This window comes from Haplochromis burtoni, unplaced genomic scaffold, assembly GCF_018398535.1.
Source record: "Haplochromis burtoni strain Fernald_Lab_line unplaced genomic scaffold, NCSU_Asbu1 Contig_136, whole genome shotgun sequence".
In the NCBI taxonomy this organism is placed as follows: domain Eukaryota; kingdom Metazoa; phylum Chordata; class Actinopteri; order Cichliformes; family Cichlidae; genus Haplochromis; species Haplochromis burtoni.
The window spans coordinates 408,989-429,524 of NW_024582497.1; the positions used below are offsets into that span (position 1 = coordinate 408,989).

At 39.4% G+C, this 20,536-nt stretch overlaps 1 protein-coding gene across 6 annotated transcripts in view; it reads right to left on the reverse strand.

The window, feature by feature from the left end:
• elavl2 (ELAV like neuron-specific RNA binding protein 2) overlaps positions 1 to 20,257 on the reverse strand; it is a 30,764-nt gene extending 10,507 nt beyond the window's left edge. Inside the window, exons 1-3 of one of the 6 annotated variants that reach the window (XM_042224369.1) lie at positions 19,774 to 20,257; positions 5,967 to 6,057; positions 4,671 to 4,911 (exon numbers count right to left, since the gene is read on the reverse strand). In XM_042224369.1, coding sequence (XP_042080303.1) covers positions 4,671 to 4,911; positions 5,967 to 6,038 — 313 coding nt within the window. In that variant the 5' untranslated portion in view covers positions 6,039 to 6,057; positions 19,774 to 20,257. Of the gene's footprint in view, positions 1 to 4,670; positions 4,915 to 5,966; positions 6,058 to 18,342; positions 19,745 to 19,773 lie in introns of those variants that run through there. The other 5 variants (XM_005930875.3, XM_005930876.3, XM_005930874.3 and 2 more) reach the window with 5 other exon arrangements.
• Between the last annotated feature and the right edge of the window lie 279 nt (positions 20,258 to 20,536).

Genomic DNA, 20,536 nt, shown 5'->3' on the forward strand with positions numbered 1-20,536 from the left:
GTCCCCATTCATGCAAGTATTTTGTAATGAGAATGGACACATTTATCTCAGCATTTATCTGGTGATGCTTTCTTGCACCAGTAAGTTGTCCTTGTCGATGCATCGCTACAGTGAATAGCTGAGAAAAGGCCATTCATATGAACCCATTCCTTACTACTCTGCACGGTTCAAAGACTGAAATCCCACTGCTGGTTAGTTATAGGATTATTACTGTTATGATATTAAGATATTTAGTCATATAATCAAGCATAACGATTTAATAATAAATGCATTTTCAACTGATAAATGTCCCTGATCTTTGGGTTTCTGTGTTGCACCTAAACAGGCTGAACTGTAACTCAGAGCACACTAAATTTTGTTTACAATAATTAAACATCCAACTATGAAATATCTCGAGACTGCTTTTCTACGCAGCTGAACTCCCTATATACTCCCATACCGCTTTTAATCCATCTCACTGCTTGATCACAGCAGAACAAGCAGTGACTCACCAAGTTCATAAACTTAATTTCACCTCCAGGTCAGGGAACATTATCGCCAGGAGAAATATGCCAAGTCTTTGAAATGAGCTGGTGAAATGAAACATCTACTTGAGCCCTGAGGGCAAAATGCTTGCTGTACAATGTTCCCCTACAGACGCTCTATACGAGCATGCAAAGCTTTTGTGACACCTTCGTATGGAGTGTCTAACATCCATCGCATCCACTGTAAAGACAAGAGGCCCTTTAACAAACAACTTGTTGGCTTTCAGCTGTCATTAAAGGAGCAGCAGAGACATGCTGAGAAGCACTTTCAGAGAGCTGCACCCAGCTTCCAGTACAGACCTACTGCTATCCATAGTGGGAGGAAAATGACACAGACTAAGCTGCTTTCTGCAGCAGCAGCCAAAGCGTGAACATTTAAAGCAAAGAGGAAGCATGCATCTCTCTCTGGTGATTACTCAACATCTGATGTAGCAGCAGCGCACAGATGTAGGCTGGCTTAAATCCATTGCCAAAGGGCCAAGGGAGAGACAAAAGCAACAGAGTCTGGAGGGGATACGGTTTTATGCAGAGCTGAAAACGAGAATCATTCCTGAGAAACAACCGAGGTTCTGAATAACATTAAGGGTATTTTATTAAGCACCAATTCAAGCTCCCTTAAAGGGGTAAAAAAGCACTACTTTAAAAGCTTATTTTCAAATCAAAAGTGCAGCTTCTATATTAAATTTAACTTGTACATTGATAGAAACTAGAGCTCAACAGTGGGGATTAATGCCCTTTTCAGAGCTTTAATTTGCTTAAGGCAGGGCTGTTTATGCAAATGCACACAGTTACCTATAATTTACCTTCCTTAAGCATGCTCTTTGACATGCATCTTCTGCCAGCTGGAGAGCCAGGAATTCACCGTCTCCAGCTGGCTGCATTTCTACTTCAACAAAAATAAATATAATTACAAAATAGCCACACTGATCTTTTAGAGTTTGCAGCAACAGACTTCATCTAAGCACTGATTCACTAAAGAGCCTGCTGCAACTGTCACTCAGTTTTATTCATAGTGACAATCACAACGGTCGCCTCAAAACACTTTGTGTTTCAAGGTAAAAACCCTGCAATGTTAAAGAGTGAGAAGCCTAACAAGTTCCCCATGAGCCAAAACCTGATGATGGTAGGGTGAAAAAGCTGGAGAAACCAGTTTAAGGGAGATTGGAGAGGAGAGGAGAGAACCACACAGCACAGAGAGACGAGCACAACAAGCACTGGAGAAGGAAGACAAAGTAGTGTCATGTAAACGCAGAGGGAGTGAAGAGAGGCGGGTGAAGGAGAAACACTGAGTGCATCGTGAGAAATCCCCCAGCAGCCTGAACCTATAGCAGCTTAACTATGGATGCAATGGTTCAGGGTCAAATGAAACATCCTTAACTGAAAGTTTTATGAAAAAGGAAAGTTTGAAGCCCAATCTTAAAAGCAGAGAGAGGGAGCGTGTCTCCTGAATCCAAATGGGAGCTGGTTCCATATACAGGCTCTGCCTCCCATTGTACTTGAGGAAAACTGAGAACCGCAAGTGAGTCACCGTGCTTCCATCTCAGTCGAGTCCCACCATAGAAGAAGAAAAATAAATCTCTCCAAGATACACCTGTACATGCTATGGTTAAATGCATGTAGTGTTTACTTCAGGATATATTGGTAAACATGTAAAAAAGTCCTGTCCCGGCACAGTACCGTGTTGAACTCCCTCAGCAACCTAAATCCATAAATACAACTCAAGCCGGTGCAACACATTTCCTTTAATAACATGTTTTTAAATCTCTGTAGTAAATGTTGTGAACTGTACTGAATATTACACTGAGGTCGAAGGAGGACAAAGACTAGAACACCATCAGACAATCATCCATCTGTGCTGCTTTGCACTCCGACTCGAAATCATTGCTCTGCAGATGATCACTCAGCAGTTTTACGTGTTTAAAAATGAAGCAAGGCTGGAGATCAGTCTATAGTTAGCTGGATCAAGCAACGGTTTTAATTGTTTAATTACAGCTACCTGAAAAGGCTGTGCTAATTAGTGTTTTAAAGGTAAACTGACCATATTTAAAAACCACAGCATTAGCTAATGGCATGACCTCTTTGAACAGAGTCTAATAAGCATGTCAAAAGTTTGGAAGAGGCACTTTAGTCTGTTCAGAGAAATCAAGTTCTGTTATCTTTTAACATCAAAAATCAAACTATATGCAAGGATTCAGTGTACTTAATGGACACAGAACGTCTATTTGTACAAAATATTTCACACACACACACACACACACACACACACACACACACCAATCTAGTGGAAAAGATATAAAACCAACATTTAAGAGCGCAAATCATCAAGCTCAAAGCACCTGGATCAAGACTAACGTCTATTTACGTCTTGTTTGAAGTGAAAATTACCCATACTAAGAGAAAAGACGAGGCAACATACAGGTTCATGTCTTGTCACCCAAAACAAAACTCGTCCACAGAGTGCTTCTATCGTTTCCTGAATCAAAGCCTACATTTCAGCTGCGGCATGCATGAATCAGGACCTCGTAGTACTTAAATCGTTTTCACACAGGGGCAGGCTGATTTCAAACAACACGTTTCATTTAGTGCCTCGCTCGGAAAATTAGTTTGAGTGTTGCGTTCACACTAGCTCGCCTAAATATGCAACCTATCAAACGTTGTTTATGTTCAATCACCCAAGTAGGCTGTGCTGTACACTGATTTTAAACAGGGATCACTTGTCAAGTCAACGCAACCCATTTCACACATTATTAAATACATTTATTTTATGCATGGCTACACGAGGGCATTTATCCCAGGCAAGACTAATAATTTTTCATCATCACTGCATGTAAATACTTTAAATTCAATAAATAAATAATAAGACCCCCCCCCTCCGTCTTCTATGCCCACAAGTACCATCCTGGGTTTGTGGTCTACTGTTTGCTATCATTTGTTTACACCAATGCAATATAACCTCTCTGATTTAAACATCTGTTGTGGCAGTCCAAAGAATCGGCTCTACAAATACAGCTATAACAGAAATGCTTTTTAGAGAAAGCATAAGAGAATGCAGCTGGTGTAGTTTGAGGCAGCGAGAGACAATTTAGCTCGACATAGTTTGAGGATTTGACAGCATTTTTAAAAATGAAGCAGTAACTTTTGGAAATAGTAGCAACCCTGCAAAGACAGACCTGTGAATAATGATCAGGTATACACAGGAACTGAAATATTAACATGAATATTTCAAAGTGGGTGGGTGTACAGTTGACATGTTAATTTAATGTAGGTCAGAGTCACAGGATCTAAAGTCACTGCATCCCTCAGCCACCCCTCTCTCAGCCTCAAGCATCATTTCAAGGAAAAGCTCTGCTCGCTCTCTCCGCTGACTGTTGATTCAGAAGGAAATGCAAACAAAACAAATGGATTTTCATCTCAGGCAGAGAGACAGGCTGAAAGGTCTCCATAACCTTAACCGCAAACAGCTAGTAGTGAGAATCCTGCAGCCTCGACCATTATCTAGCTGCTCATGTCACATAGACCGTGTCACTGTGTCTCTGCCAGCTGCATTCCTCCCATTAAAAACCTGAAATCATTTGCAAATTGTCCACCTACCCAAATACTGTACACTGAACAGGATGTTCCCACAGGGAGTTTTCTGAAAATGCCATTTCCCTACTGGCTCTAGTAGAAACCAACACATCAAAGCAGTTACAGGAACACTTTAACTGTACTTCAGGCCTCGATGAATGACAGCGAGGTTGAAAATCTTTAATGACACTGTGCAATTTTTTTTAAATGACACAACTGTCAGTGGAACGCCAAAAACAACCCGGATTCAAAAATGAATGTTAATATTGCTCAAATGTTCCCTTTTTGCCGACTGTATAATCAAACAGTATGCATGCTCAATGATTTTCAGAATTAAGGTCTTTCTTTGTTGGTGTCTATCATTTTAAAAAGAAGGGGAAAAACTCACTGTACATGCAACAAAAGCCTACGGCACAAACAGGCCGACCATTTGTTCAAAATCTATATTAACCTGAAACGAAAATCTAAATGGTCTAAATAGAAAAAATGTACCAATGCAAAAAAACCAACATAATAATAATGCACACATAGGTGGTTCTGCAATCATTAACCAGCGTAAGCAATGCAAACAGTTGTTACCTGTGATTTTGTCTCGAACTAGTTTACAGGACTCAATTTCTCCGATGCTCCCAAACAAACTCTTCAGTTCCTCCTGGGTCATGTTCTGAGGCAGATAGTTGACTATCAAGTTAGTTTTACTGTCCTCTACGCTCCCTGACTCTACAGGTGAGGAGCAGTTGTTTGTGATAGTTGAAGGACCGTTGCTTGTGTTGTTGCAAGTGGGCCCATTGGATAGCTGTGTTTCCATGGCAGCAATTACCTGCTAAAGAGACAGAAAGAAAAAAAAAAATCAAAACTAAATGCAAATGAAACAAAAAGCATCATAAAACCAGCAGTTAAAAAAGGACGCTCTTCACACAGTAAACACTGTTTCAGTGGAATAACAACCACTGGTGAAATTTAAAGATTAAAGAAAAAAAAAAACAGTGGTAATCATTTAATGCAGCACAGCATTACAGGTAATTAACCCAACAAAAATAAAATAAAGAAACCCCACACTGCAAGCTGTCAATGTCAAGAGTTTGTCACCACAGAAGAAACTGAGTACAGGTTTTAATCATGTCAATTTAACTTTAGCTCAGGTATGAGGACAAATGTTAGATTTTAGCAATATAACCAACAAAAATACTGGAAGTTGAGATTGGACCCCTCCATATTTGTTTAATTACTCTGATATTTGTTATTGTTGCTTTTATGAGAAAACAGGAGACGCCCTGTGCAATAAGGCAATCTATTAATCTGCCATATGCACAACAACTGAGGTGAGAATATTAAAAATTATCTTTCCAGGATTTTAAACTTCCTACTGCAGTAGCAACATTTCATTCACCAAAATTAGAAAATGCCAAGCCTACAGAAGCCCAAAACCTGCAGCCATCAGTACGCTAGCATCGGGGAACAGGCCGAAATGATGCGTAATCAGTTAAGGCAACCAGCAGCACGTTAATGTATGAAGAGTCATCCTTAATTAACAGATTCACCAGTAAGCAGAGCGATGTAGTCACACTACTATTATTCTCACTTTAAATTATCGTCACACAGAGTACAAGGCTATAATTTTAAAAGCAATGATGCTATAAGTTAAATACAGAGTAGACAGGGGCAGTAGAGAGTTTTAGACCATACCAATACAGTGAGACATTAAACATGGGAGCTTCTCATACAAACTGCAAAAAGGTGCCTACATTTAATACGTAAATTGATTTAGATTCAATGTTATAATACAAGAACTATCATTGGTATGGCCTGAGCACTGAGACAAAGAGGCCCTCTGGACAAATTATTTCCAAAAATAAAAATAAAAGTGCCACAGACCCCAGTCCAAGGCTCAGGCGCCCACGAACCACTTCTAAGCAGAGAAGCCACATCGCACAGTCTGACTGCCATGTTAGTTTGGAGTTGCCGTCTGAAAATGTGGACACAAAAAGTACTTCATGTTAGATCAACAACAACAAAAGCAACAGTCAGAGATGATCACATGTCAGCGTTTGGGGGGGGTAAAAAGGAGGCCATTTTTCTCCCTCCCCTTTTTTCGAACTGGCTGTCCATGCAGATTGGTGAAAACCAAGAAGAAGCAAAAGGCAATGTTTCACTTGGTCACAATTCATCTACAGTAAGGAGAGAAAAGCAAAACCGAGAAGTGTAGAGTGTTCAGTCTACAGAGCAACCTGGCCACAACGGGGACAATAAGCATGAGGAATGGGAATTTGTATAATGGATGAGTGCGCTATACAAAGATGCTCACCAAGACCGCAAAGCACAAGTTAATTTGTCTAAGACTGCTAAGCCAACACATTCCTGCATTTATTTATTTTTTTAAAAACTCCAGGCGCACATAAGTAATAAAAGTGGAAACATCCAGGGTGAAATAATCTACATGTTTACTTTGTCTTAACATACCTGTTCTTAAAAAGTAGTTCATCAAGGTGACATGCAGAGCCCAAATGCGTAGTAGCGCATTCAAAAGACTGACTAACAGTGCGGCAAAGACACTTACAACTAAAAATTAAAGACAAATGAGGCAAAAACAATCCAAGCCACAGAAGTTACATTTTAAAGTCCATCAAGACGCAGTATGCCAAATATCAGCAACACATGTGGCCATGTGACCCATGTCTACATTCCTATATACACACACAATATTTAGACACAAACAAAAGCTCCAATAATAATGGGCATAATACAACAATCCAACAAGACATTTATAGCAGTGTAAACTGACTTTAGTTTAATTCACACCATTAAAAATACCTCTGTTAGCATCAAAGATCACACATTTACAGCGGGGCCACCTCTGATAACTTTACAGGCCACAAAGCTGCATAAGGACATTTTTCCATGTTGTGTATAATATGGTAAAGTATTGTGAAATTAAAGTTGGAGACAACAGATTCTTTTGGCTGCAGGCTAATTTTGAAAAACATTAAGTAAACGTAACAGATGACAGCTCCTCATTCGTGAATTTGTTTGTTGCATCAAATGAAAATCTGCCTGCGAGCATTCTCATGCCAATTGATTTTCTCCACTCACGTAATGAAAATAGTGCTGCGATTGTCACATGGACAGGTACAAACTAATCCAATTTCTTAGTGGCGAGCTTGTGAAGCCACACGTCAATATGCCATTAGTGTTTCACCATACTTCTAAGCATGAACTCAGTCTACAATTTAATGTCCAAATTTTGTAGTAAAGTTAATATATTAAATCTTACTTTTTCATGTGTCATTTTATAATAAAATGCATATTATTCATGTAAACAGCTGCTTTTAAGAACTATTGGCATCTTTAATGTTTCTTTTTGCCTCAACACTGCCACGACACTGAGCTAAGGGAATAGCTGTGTCACATGATCAGTGTTGAAGTAGAATAAGGTGATGATTCACCCTATAAAACTGCTTATGGCTTAGAATTACAGCTCCTTTAGTCCTTCCTGCTCTGGTTTTCTGATATGTAGATAGCCATCCATCAGTGTCACAAGAGTTTGGTATATGCACAGGGTGCCGAGATGTTGGAGGGGAAATTAAATATTCGTTTAAGAGTAGTTAGGAAGGGTTTATATCATCCACAATGTACTTTTATTTGCACAAGAGACAGAATACCCATGCAACAATGCAACACCTGTCCAAATGATGTGTATTATTGTTCACTGCCCTAAATGAATTTGAAGGTCTGGTTATTACAGCATCTTCTGATGTAGAAATGGTCTGAATATTATTAATTATCCTACCAGCTAATGAGCTAGATTATAGTAAACAAACTTTTTTTTTTTTTTTTAAACCAGTGTAAGCATGAACTAGTGCACCATTCAGCAACAAACATGGAATAAACTACATGAAACTTAAGTGGTGGACAGATCAGTATTTTCCTACATTCAATTTTATTTTTTTCTAAATTGAAAGACTATTCAGTCCATCGTCTGAATCCAACTCAAACAGTGGTTCTGATTTGAGGGGACCCTAAAAGCAGTCTCAGGTATTAGATGTTCAGCATTTACAGCTTGTACATGAAGCCTCCTGGCAGTAACTTTACACTGAGATCTTTGAGAATTAGATTCTTTAAAGGAGGTTAGTGTGTCCATCAAGTCTCTAGATTTATTACCAGAGGAAGGTCTTACATGGGTCTAAAGAGGCAAAACAAAGGAAGAACAAAAAAAAATATACACAACACTGATTATGTACACAAATACACATGGACAAATTGCAGCAACAGCCCAATGTCAGTCACATCAAACAGCTGTAGAACTGCTGTGGACTCTCAATTAGAAAATAATTATGACCTCAGTCTATCCAAGTGTGAAAACCTGGAGGTGTACTGTGAATGTGTTATTAGTGCGACTGCTTGACTAAAAATGACAATGTTCATGGACAGTTTTATTTAGGGGGGTTTTAAGTATATCGCTGTGTCTCTTCGTGTACAGAGCAGAGATCTTCTATAGTGACAATATTCAGGATACGAATCAACCTGACCTTTGAATATGTCGGCTACATGTTAATTTGACTTTCAGCCAGTTGCTTTCCCTCAGTTGTTGGGCAATTACTTTGCTACCAGCTAACTAAAGTCAGAATGACAAGACAGTAAAATCTAGACAACAGTCAGCTGTGCTCGAGCAGTGAAGTCTCTGTGAGCACCTCCTCAGAACGGGGCATTATCAGCTGAATTTAAAATTATCCTGTGTCACGCACAATATGCTCATCCCATTGTTTCCAGATATTTGGCAGATCATAATCCATGTGTAAAATGGTGTGATGCACAGTTTACTCAGAGCAAATGAATACAATGCAGTCGCAGCCTCACTTGCAGTTTCATAACCACGCACAGTGACTGGCTTTTTCTGTCTTCAGGCCAGTGATAACTCTGTCATTAGATGTTGTCATTTCTGCATCAAATGTTTATATTTCAATTTTATGCCACAGGCTGGACAAAAGAAAAAACACAGTCTAACATTTTGGGTGATTAACTTAACGGGTATCAATTTTTATTATCAAAAAAAAATATTATCAATTATACTCCACTAAACAAATGCAAAATCTCTTTTAGAGAGACTTGTGAGGATGATGATAAAGGTTTAATATCTTAAACTGAAAGTTACACACTCAGTTCAGCACCGCTTTTAGCTTGGCCAAGACATTTGTGCATTCATGTTGATTTTAACGTTGCATTGCACAAGTGCAAATAAATGAGTCATTTGATTTGCTGGCATGTCCCAAAACCAAGGTCGAAACCACTCGCTGCGTAACCCAAGCAAAAATAGAAAACACAGCAAATTGCTTTTACCAACATGACCCATTACCACAGATGCATTTCACTTAGGAGAAAAACCTCAGCAGACCGTGACAGACGATGAACTGAAGGCCGAGGAGACTCATTTATACAGTGTGATTTTGAAGTGCACAATAGGCCATATGGTTTCCAACAAAGATGCACCCCATTGCAAATCTCTTTGCAGATTTGTGTTTTAGAGTTTGATAATTAAAGGGACCGGTTAATGATTTATTTTTATTTATTTTATCGCTACATATAAGGTGTTTTTATAAGTTAAAAAACAGTCAAGGTGACAATAAGCCCAACATCATTAGCTTACTGGAGTGCAGTAAGTCTAAAACGAAATTATTCCCCACTGCTTAAGGTTACTCAGGCAAGCTTACAATACACTGGGGGAAACCCCAAACCATGACTATAGGCATCAGCCTTCACTTTATTTCATGAATAATAACTACTGCCGGAGACGTCACAGGTTAACTTCGCTTGCTCTTGTGGACACTGCATATTTCAGGCACAGCATGTGAAAAACCAAGTTAGAGTCCATGATGATTTTTTTTTAATCTCCACAAAGTTTCAAAACTAAGACTGACATGCAAAAAGCACATTCCAGTTATCCATCTCAGAATATTTCCCATTAATTTTTTGCCTTGAATGTTTTAATTATTGCGCTTCAGCAATGATGCAAATGTATAAACTCACTTCCAGCACATTCGTAAATGATTAAACTTCTGAGGTTCACAAACTGTTAATTGATCACAGAGCACACAGGGTTAAATATAGAAGTCACCAGGATGACTAAGGTGGCGAATTTCACTGGCTGACTGTGCAGATCCAACCTCTCCCAGAGGGTGAGACTGCACTGAGCAGAGGCACCGCCCCTCACAGAAGGGAGAGGGGTTTGCTGGATGAGTGTACAGTTTATTTACAGTTTAATCATCAAATATTGATCAATAAATGATTTTTTTTAAAGCTTTGAGATATACATTTGCAGTCAAAGTTTAAATTCAGTTTAAACAACAGTTCTAAGGACCCTAAATAATACAGAGAAACACTGAAGATTTTGTTAAAGACGACCAGTAATCGACTGCGTCATTGCTTAGCTGTTTTTCAGCCAGGATTCTCAGCCTGTGTCGTTTGCTGTGCCGACTTTCCTGATGAGCTCTACTAGTTTTGTTCTAATAAACTCTTAATCATAAATGGAATTCAGCATGTCCTATTTTAACACTTTGCGCATCACTCTGTAATTATACCTCCAAAATGCTAGTTGGCAGAGTTACTGAAACTACTATTGTGACTGAAACAGAGGGGATGATGTGGGAGGTAAATTTAATGAATGCTGTACAACAGTTATTTTACTAAAAGAGAAGCTGCTGAACCAAATGAGCCCAAAAATGGTGGCAGAGATGCAAAAACCAGGAACCTGCAGATGGTTACAGTGGCCTATTAGTGGTTTTTGCATTAGCGTTATGAAGGAGCCCACAATAACAATAATAACAACAACAGCTTACTACAAATTATATTTTGTTCTGTTGCACAAAATCAGCGGCTACTTGTTAACATCAAGGTGTGCACGTTATTCTGCAGCATGAGCTGATATGACATAATGCACTCCGATGGAGTTAGGAGCATCACAACATCAACTTAAACTGAGATTTTAGAGTACTATTCATACTGCGGCTCATTTTTAACATGGGCGTATTTATTAAAAAAACAAAAACAACGGTCATTGACATGAGGGATTCAAATCATCATTCATTTAATGAAGCAAAAATTATTCTGCATCATGATGTTATTGTCCAAGTTTTACTTTTACTCACATACCTGATTTTCAATAATTATACATTCGCTCAAATAGGAAGTCTGATTAGCCGGGGATCTAAACTATTTTTGCATCATTAAAATCCCTTTTAACCTGTTATTGTGTTACTACAGATATGTAAAACATTGATACACAAAATAGTGACAGCATTAGCATTGTGTGCAGTACTGTGGGGACTTGGCAGGTTTCAGGGCCAAACACTGCAGGTAGTCAAACTGCAGGCCAGTGTATACAGCGCTACCTATTGCTTACCTGCTCTTCATTAGTGTTCACCTAAAATAATATTTTTCCACTTGTCTACTGTAGAACAACGGCAGCTTAAAAACCAATGACTAAAAGGTTCTGTTTTTGTTATTGTCAAAAGTGAAACCAGTTGGGAACTGCAAAACTTTTGCCGTTTTGTTAACGTAACAAAGGGCACACAAGCATCCTTGTGCCCTTTGATTTAATTTACCAAAAATTGCATTTGTAATTTAGTTAGCTGCTCTACAAACTGGCTCCCCACACGCACAGTAACAGAAAAACAGGCCCACAGGAGAACATATTGTTGTTAAAGAAATTGACTTACTTCAATCTCATTTTATGTTTCACCTTTTATTCTAAGTACAATGCACAAACACTGGCTACTGTCCCACTTGAGATACTGCCACAAGGCAGAAATATTTCATTAGATAAACACTTGGAACACGAAGGCTGGCAAGATGCCGCTCCCCAAAAATTTCAGTCAAGGCTTTCACTGTGTGCAGCCAGCCAGCAGCTTCCTCTTAGAGCAGAGCATCTTGTTCCCCTAGAGGCTTTGCCTCACAATTTTCGTCAGAAACCAGGCCCAGATAAAGACCACAAGGTTCTTTTTTGTTTTCCCATCATTGCTAAGCTAAACCCATTCACCTCCACAATTTTACCCCACTGAGCAGGCTGCCTTTTAGGACTCATTAAAGTGTAGCGTGTTTAGTTAGTGGGACTTTCAGATCCCACAGCCTTCTCGCAAGGGGAAAAAATGGCTCTGCGCACAGCGCTGCTATGAGAAAAATACAGATTTCCAATTCAAATACTGTGAGCGCTTTTTTACTAGCGTCACTATGGCACAATGTAAAAAGTAGGATAATACTGGCAAGACTTGCTTTGTTGACCACCATTAACTTTTGGACAAAAGTCACATTTACTGACTGATCGCGTTTAAAGTGGCTAAACAGAAGAGCTAAAACAGTTTAAAGCTGTTAATTTCATGAAAAGTGATTTTGCTTCATTTTCCCTGACAATGATGAATAAAATAAACTCAAACATCAGTGTCATCCATGGGCCAAACTGTTGTAAGCATCAGTATCAACCCAGAATTTAGCAGTCATTCGATCCCTTGTAGAAAGTATAGGGGCTTTCAAAATGTTGTCACAAAGATGCAGGGAGTTACCTGAGGTAGTAAACTTTTGTTTCTAAGCCATTTGTCATTCTATAACCTCTGAAGCTGGTAGTGCTGGCTCTGTTTTAGCAGCTCACTGATTGTGCTAATTAATTACATAGAAAAGTGACTGAGTGGGTGTTCAGCAGCAAGATTTCACAGCTGATCAAATTCCACTGAGATACAGCTGAAAAATCAACTACTATTGAATCAATCTCAGCATTTCCCCTCTTTACTGCAGCTTTAAAGGGTGGAGGAGCAGCTCATCCTCACACCCATCCTCACATCCCACCCACCTCACCCCAATGGGTACAACAGAAGTTATACCTGCATCTTAAAACCAATTGACACCTATTGATAATTTAAAATCGTTAAATAACCTAACACAAGTAGCTGTGTGTCTTTGGACTGTGGGAAGAAGGCAAGGTACGCCATGCTAGCGCTGCGTCAAACTGTCGAGGATGTACCTCGCCTTTTGTGCTATAGCAGCTGAGATGGGCTCCAGCCCTCCCATAACCTTAAATTGAGTAAACCCAAGAAGATGGACAGATGTAAATTTATAAAGAAAAGCGTTTGTACACTCCTAGCATCCAATATCACAATTTTCTGTCAGGTTTCCATTTTACATCACAGCAAATTTTTGGGGAGTGAAGTTCAGACAATTAGCAAAGTGCTGTTAGCAACATTCGTGAAATATGTGTGAAGCTTTTATACCTCCATTTTCCAAATTTTTATTCAACAGATTGTTCCTTACAAGAAGACCATTTTGATAGGGCTGGGCTATATCATACCGTTCACGATAATACCGGTGTAATGTTGGGCAACGATAGTAAAATGAAATATCGCGATAGAATATGGGTAAAACGCGCATGCGCAGTGCCTTTGTTTACATACGCACATGGCGGCGACGCAGAATGAGAAGAGCAAAAGTGGATCATTGAATGAAACGGATGAACCAGAATCGGTTTGTATAAATGCTGCAACTTCAGTGTTGTGGAACTGGTTTAGCTTTCATCCGTCAGATACACAACAAAGCACTATTTTTGGTAGCACATGCTAGCGGGCCGTCGTTATTACCGTGTTGTTTGGAAAATACGGCACACTTAAAATCAATCCTTTGATTTTTCTGAAAATCGACAGTGCCCCTTATAATCCCGTGTGCCTTATGTTTGAATTTTGGTTGTGTTTACTGACCTCGAAACGATTTTATGTCGTACACGGCGCTCGAAAATCTGTTAAATGTTTCAGTGCGACTTTGCTAAGCTACGAACCCACACCGCTAGTATTTTGTCTCGTGTCAATTATATCATCAGTTATATCGTCATCGCAAATTTTCAAATGTATATCGTGATAAATATTTTTGGTCATATCGCCCTGCTCTACATTTTGATATTTTTGGTAGGATTTTTCTTGACAGACTACTGAAGAACACCACAGCTTTCAGTTCTAAATTTAAATTAATCACACACAAAGTCATAACGGAAACTTGAAGATATCCAGGCTTTTGAGAGGACCTACACTTTAAATGGCCACTACTGAACATACTACATTTTGTTCACTGCATAAACAAGAATCTTAACATTTACCAGTGTTTTTTCTTTAATTAAACCTCTTAACTAATTAAACTTCCTAAAATTAGCAAAGTTTTAATCTCAGTCATTAAATACTACATGAAATACAATAAGACTGCTATGAGAAAACATTCATCGGGGAAAAACAAGCCGAATAAACCCTCGTGATTTTGACAAGAGGCAGTTTAGTATAGATCTGGCTGACCATAGATTTTCTTCAACTTGAACATGAAGCCAACATTTAGATCGGCATGTACTGATGTGACACTGAGCACTTAAAATGAGGAGGCACGAATCTCTGCTACCAACTCCACAGAGGATTAAATTGACCAAGTATGCGTGACAAGCTGCAGAGTAAAGAACTCCAGAGTGCACACACTGACATGCACAACCTGTCCTTGAAAACTAAAAGCACACAAGTAACGGTTCAAAATATCACAGCTGAAAACATAGATGAGACTAGTCTACCCACACACCAGAAGTACAAAGGATAAGGCTATAAAAGAAAATGCTGGAGAAAAGGAAAAGGTTAGTCTACTTGTACCTGGATGAGAAAATGTAGATGTTTTATTCAACTATTTTTATTTATTGGTTAGGTATTAGATGAACTGGAAAAAAATAAAAATCAAGTAATTTGTTTTCTTATGTGGGAATACTGTACGCTGCATCTCAGCTTGGGTGTTTGACATCCCTCTCACTCGCAGCAGTAATCCTCACGTCTCAGTTCACCTCACCAATGCCAACCTAGCAACTTTCTCCCTTATAATCAACAGCATACATCTATATTTAAAAAATAAATAAATAAATAAAACATGCAGCGACTTCTAAGTCCCAGCTCTCCCTCCAGAGACACACCTCTGTGTGTTTTGGGTTAGGTGAAGCAGCTGTTTGCACATGCGCAGCATTATTCATGTGGTTTGTTACTCAGAGGCTGTATGGTCCTTGACAAAAAGAATATAGCCAAAAACATCACCTACCAAATTAAGCACATACATGCATTTTACTACTTGGACATATTGCCCCTGGTCTACTCATTTCCTTGAAATCCAATCAATTTTGCTGATAAATTAACACTGTCACCTCACAGCCCACCATGATCACTCCTGCCTCTTGTCCTGCTCCGTAGTCCACATCTCAAAAAACTGCAGTGCTGCATTGTGTCTTTGCTGTGTGTGTTCTTACTGGCAAACCAGCTTTCAATGCAGTTTAACTTAAGGATAAGGAGGGGAAGCATCTTTATAGGTGAACTTTTATTACTTCTGTAATGACTGTCCTAAGGTTGAGAAAAGGGTATTTATGCAGCATTTCCCCCATGCCAGCCAGAGCATGTCACAGTAATACTGAAATGTGACGCAACTGAGTTATAATTGGCAGTGTGCCTCCAAGATTACAAGCGCACAATTTCTCACCAACACTTTTGGAAAAAGTCAATAATCCTGCAATCTCAGAAGAAAACGTTATTTGAAAAATGCAGAATTTGGCTGAAATAAAATTCAGTTGGGTTCATATTGCTCAAAAGACTGCAACACATGTTCATCAGTATTGACTTATTCAGAAATCCTAACCAGAGGCATTTTTATATTTCATGCTCTGTGCTGCTGGAGAGCTAGAGTACAAACATCAATATGTCGATGCTTATGATTCTTCATATTTGCCAGTCTGTTATTACTATCTTTAGGTATGAAATTAGAAAAAAAATGATAGCTGACGTGCAGCCGTACAATAAAAGCAGTACAATAAAACATTTATACAAGGTACAGATTACCATTTGACTCTTTAATTTAGTTTGACAATTTTATAATTGTTGAACGAGTGGAATTAGTCTAACCTCCTGTAACAAAATATACAGTACTATAATAGGACTATCTGCCATTATATTTTAAAGTGTGCAAGTCATTATTAAGAAAAACTGTTCCTGTGCTCCAAGAATAATCCACCATGATACTTGTAAATTAAAGAAAAACCACACACACTAGTGAGACTGCTGAAATCCAAGTCGGTACTTAAAACCACTAAGAGTAAAAAAACACTTTAATAGAACAAAAAAATCCTTCATGAATCCAGTTCACCAATATCCAAATCACACGTCTAACACAAAACCAGGCATATTTCCACCACCAGAAACAGGCCTGCAGACAATACAGTTAAATTACATAAAGCACTCAACACACACAAAAACCCCACCTACTGTATCCAGGCCTGACAAAGCAGTAACAGGGTTCAAGGACAATGCATTGCTGATCTCCAGTAATGACCTGCACATACTGGGGAGGGCCACCCTGTGGCCAACACACAGTAAGTGCAAAAGCCACAGAGCCTTAGCCTGTCTCAGCAGCAAGGGGGTTTGTAATGGGGGGCGTTAGGCAACGAAGTCATGGAAGGGGGATGGGACGGACATTTAAGGAGGACAAAGAGGGCAAAATTGCTTTTCTCCTCAAAGCTACACGCTGTATACTAACCCAGTTCTGACAGCAGCACACATCGCCGTGCAGAGCACAGTGATATGTGGCCTTTGGAAGTTCACTCACTGTCCTGCATTTTAGTCACTCTGTCAGCAGCCTTTATTTAGAAAGGCAGACGTGGGGGCTCAATAATACATAAAGACAACCGCTCTTATCTCTTGTCCTCAGGAAGGCTGCTGAAGCTGTGGACGTTGCACGAACAGAGAGGAAGGGGAAAAATGCCTAAAAGCAGCAGCTATCTTTTACATACCTATGATTAGATCTGCCGTGACACTTCATCTGAATTAATATCCCCTGAGCGGTGTTCAACACCACTGATATCAGAAAAATTAAGTGCAATCACTGTGCAGCGAACAGTGTTCTTACAGCCAGTACAACTAAGAACAAAATAAAACGCAGCATGATTGGGGAGAAGCATTTCTGTTAGAGAAATTATGAATTCCCCCCCACAGCGTTTCATTATTTTGTAGTACTGCATTTATTCGGATGCCCAGACAAAAAGCAGCATAGACAACTGATTTTTCATCTGTTAATCGCATTTAAGGTTTAATAATCACTAAGGACCTCCTTTTTATAAAATAAAATAAAAAATTTAAAAAAGGAAAACAAAAAAAAAACAAAAACTGAAAGCTTCAAGATGTCACTTTCCTTTTGACTATTCCCCTAGCCACAGATGTCCTGCATTTATGGTAAATTACCCGGTCAGGCTCTTAGCTGCTGACTCCATGATATGTAATCTTTTCGTGACCTCACAGCTGAAGGTTACTCACCACGACGCCTGTGGCTTCGACAGATTCACTCAATCAATATTCAAGGCCACACAAAGTACAAAGTAGAGTGAAAACGCATTTGTTTACTGCCGCAATTCCAAGTCTTAACAGGTCAAGCTTACAAAGACAAAATTACCAGGCTCTTTACTTTGACCGGCGTATCACCCAAAAATAATCCAAGGTTTACTAGCAATGAGATCAGGCAATAATTAAATCACTCTGAAAATACATAGGACTCCTTACAGCTAGCAATGTGCCTGTGTAAAAAAAAAAAAAAAAATTATATTATTATAAGTCACTTAGATACGGAAAAAAAAAATCCCAAAAACAATGGGTGACGGGGGTTACGTTTTTAGGCTTTGTGTGTTTATAGGCAAAGGCCACTGTTAAAACCAACTGAACTTAAATTCCTGTTAGTAAAGCATTTCTACAGTGAAGTGAAGCCATCTCACCGGGAACAAGTGAACGCAACCCAGTGATGTTAGGTTAATTTGTGACACCTGTGGCGGTGCTGAAACCCAGCTCATCCAATTAAAGACCGTGACTACTTACAGATTACGCTACGAAAGAAAGCGGTTAGAGGTGGAGCGTTTAATCCGGGTGAAACTTCCATTTTCTGCTAATTGTGGTTTAGCCGAGCGGGTTTAGCTAACAACCTCTGCCAGTGATGGAGGGGCTTTAGAGCGTCTTTTTTTTGGTCACACAATTTTATTTTGTAGACCAAACTAATTAGGTTACCCCACTAACTTAAGAAGCTTTAAGGTTAGGTTACAAGAGGCAAAGTTTACTCAAGTCAAAACTACTTCTAATGGCGCTCAGCTAGCATGTCTGGCCTAGCTAACAGCTCTGACCCCTTTTTACAGTTAGTATTTCTTTGTTTTTAAGCACGCTAACACTTTGACTTGTCTTACCTTGATGTGTTGAATCGGCGTCGCGGGAATTTATTGCGGTACAACCTGCAGACATCAAACCTGGTCACAGTCTTTGCGCAGCAGAATAAGGAGCGGTGGCGGGAACCCAGCCACCCTAAATAAACTAATCAGACTTTTGGCCAATCAGCGCAGACCCACCCTCTCTATACCGGAAATAGACGATTAATTGATTTGCTGCAGGTGTAGGCTGCTGCTTTAAACAGCGCTCAGCACAGAGGAGAATTACAACTAAGAAATAGCGACAGCTCCAAAATAAAATAAAACCAAATAAACAAAAACAACATTGTGCCACTAGGGTTCTTTGTAGGGTAATCAGCTAATTTTAACAGATAGCCTTTTCCAGCATGACGTGAACATAAACATTTTATATATATTTTAGGTTTTCAGCATCTCCATTGTTATCCATGCAGAGCAAACATATGGGCATGGAATTAATATATAGGTGGCCTATATTTAAAGACAAAAAAGGGCAAAAGACAGGAATGCTGACAAAGGTTAGGATCGCTTTGGGTTTTTGTGTTTGTTTTTTCTAAAAAAAAAATGGGACGAGTAGCTAAGCTCCTGTATTCTTCACAAATAAGCGCTGCATGGAAATTCAAAAATAGCATAGGAATATGCATGTGATAGCAGAACTTCATCCGGCAACTCTAAGTAGCACAACAGCCGGCTGCACTTAACCTATATAGCATTGGTCTTTTTGCAGTTACGTTGCATCTTAAACCTTACAGACCATCTTACGATTAAATTAGAAAGACAGAAAAACAATAAAGCCACCACTCATTAATTTTAAATCTCATTTGTATTGGACCCGCTTTTTTCTCTTTTATAATTTAGAGCTTAAATAAAATCGCAAGTTTTTATATTAATGAAAGAGCTCAAGTCTAAGATCAAACAGCTTAAATTTTGTTAGTTTGTTCACTGGCTCCATCATGTATCCAGTAATATTAATTTCTATATGTGACATCAGTCTAATACACCCCACATTTCTACCTTTGGATACAGTGTAACGACTACTATGCGGATCCCACGTTTCAGCTCTCTACAAGGCCTGTATTTCTGCACACTAGAGCAATAGTGCGTCCATGCATGTCGAGGGGTGGGGGGGGGAAGGAGAGAAAAAAATTGAGCACATGTGCGGAGAAAGCCTGTTGTAAGTCTCTCCTATATGCCAAGCCACCGCGATTCAAGAGTTGAAAATCAGCCCTGAGTGGGGAAACATGAATGCATCACGGCGACTTTCCCCATCGTGTCTGCATGCAATAAGACAGCCTGAGACTACAGTGAATGCATGATCTGCTCTACACACTGTCCTCAGCGAACAGAAACAGGCTTAGTAATAATAATAAAAAGAAGAAGAAATCGATTTCACATGTTTCAGGTGAATGAGCAAATGTGTAAAAAATATCTTACCGTTTCTACAAATGAAAGTTAGGGACGTCCTTAGGCAAACAATCTCTGAATGAAAACACCTGGCCAATAGCGTGTAAAATGACGAATTCCGCTCTCTTTAGTTCAAACTTGGGAACATAAAAAGCCAACACAAACAAGATAAAATGAGGGAAATGAAATATTTATTAAATCAAAACACAGAAATGAGTTCCTTTCAGCAAATGCATGAAACAAAAGGGAAAAAAAGATAACAGAAGAAAGAAAAGGAATCAAATAATTAAAAAAGCCGGCTTCTGCCTGTCTCGCTCTTTACAGGTGCGCCACACAAATACGCGACATCACTGAGTGGAAGCCAATGCACGGAGGAGGTTCTCTTTAAAAGGAAGATAGTCCTGCCGGCAAATATATAGGGCCGTATCACAGCATGCCTATACCTCTCCGCACTCCCCGTTTCATCCATTCAACCTACACATGAACATGCATTGGACGCGGAAGTATACCCGGAGAAGCTCCATCCACCGCTTATGCGTGCACAAGCCCTCCAATGCTATTGGCTCCGAGGCGTTCCTCACTGAGCTCGAGCGTCTCTTCCCAGATCACAAGACGCCATTCGTCCTCGCCCCAGTCACTCAAAGCGACAGAGCATTTTTCCTAAATATGGCATTTGAAGTCAAACATCGCCTTTTTGCCGTGGTATGGGTCTGTGGAGCGGGCGGGAATAACACCACGACTCGAGAGTAGCATAGTCCGCTCTTTTGCCCCCCCTTAACAAAAAAAAAAAAAG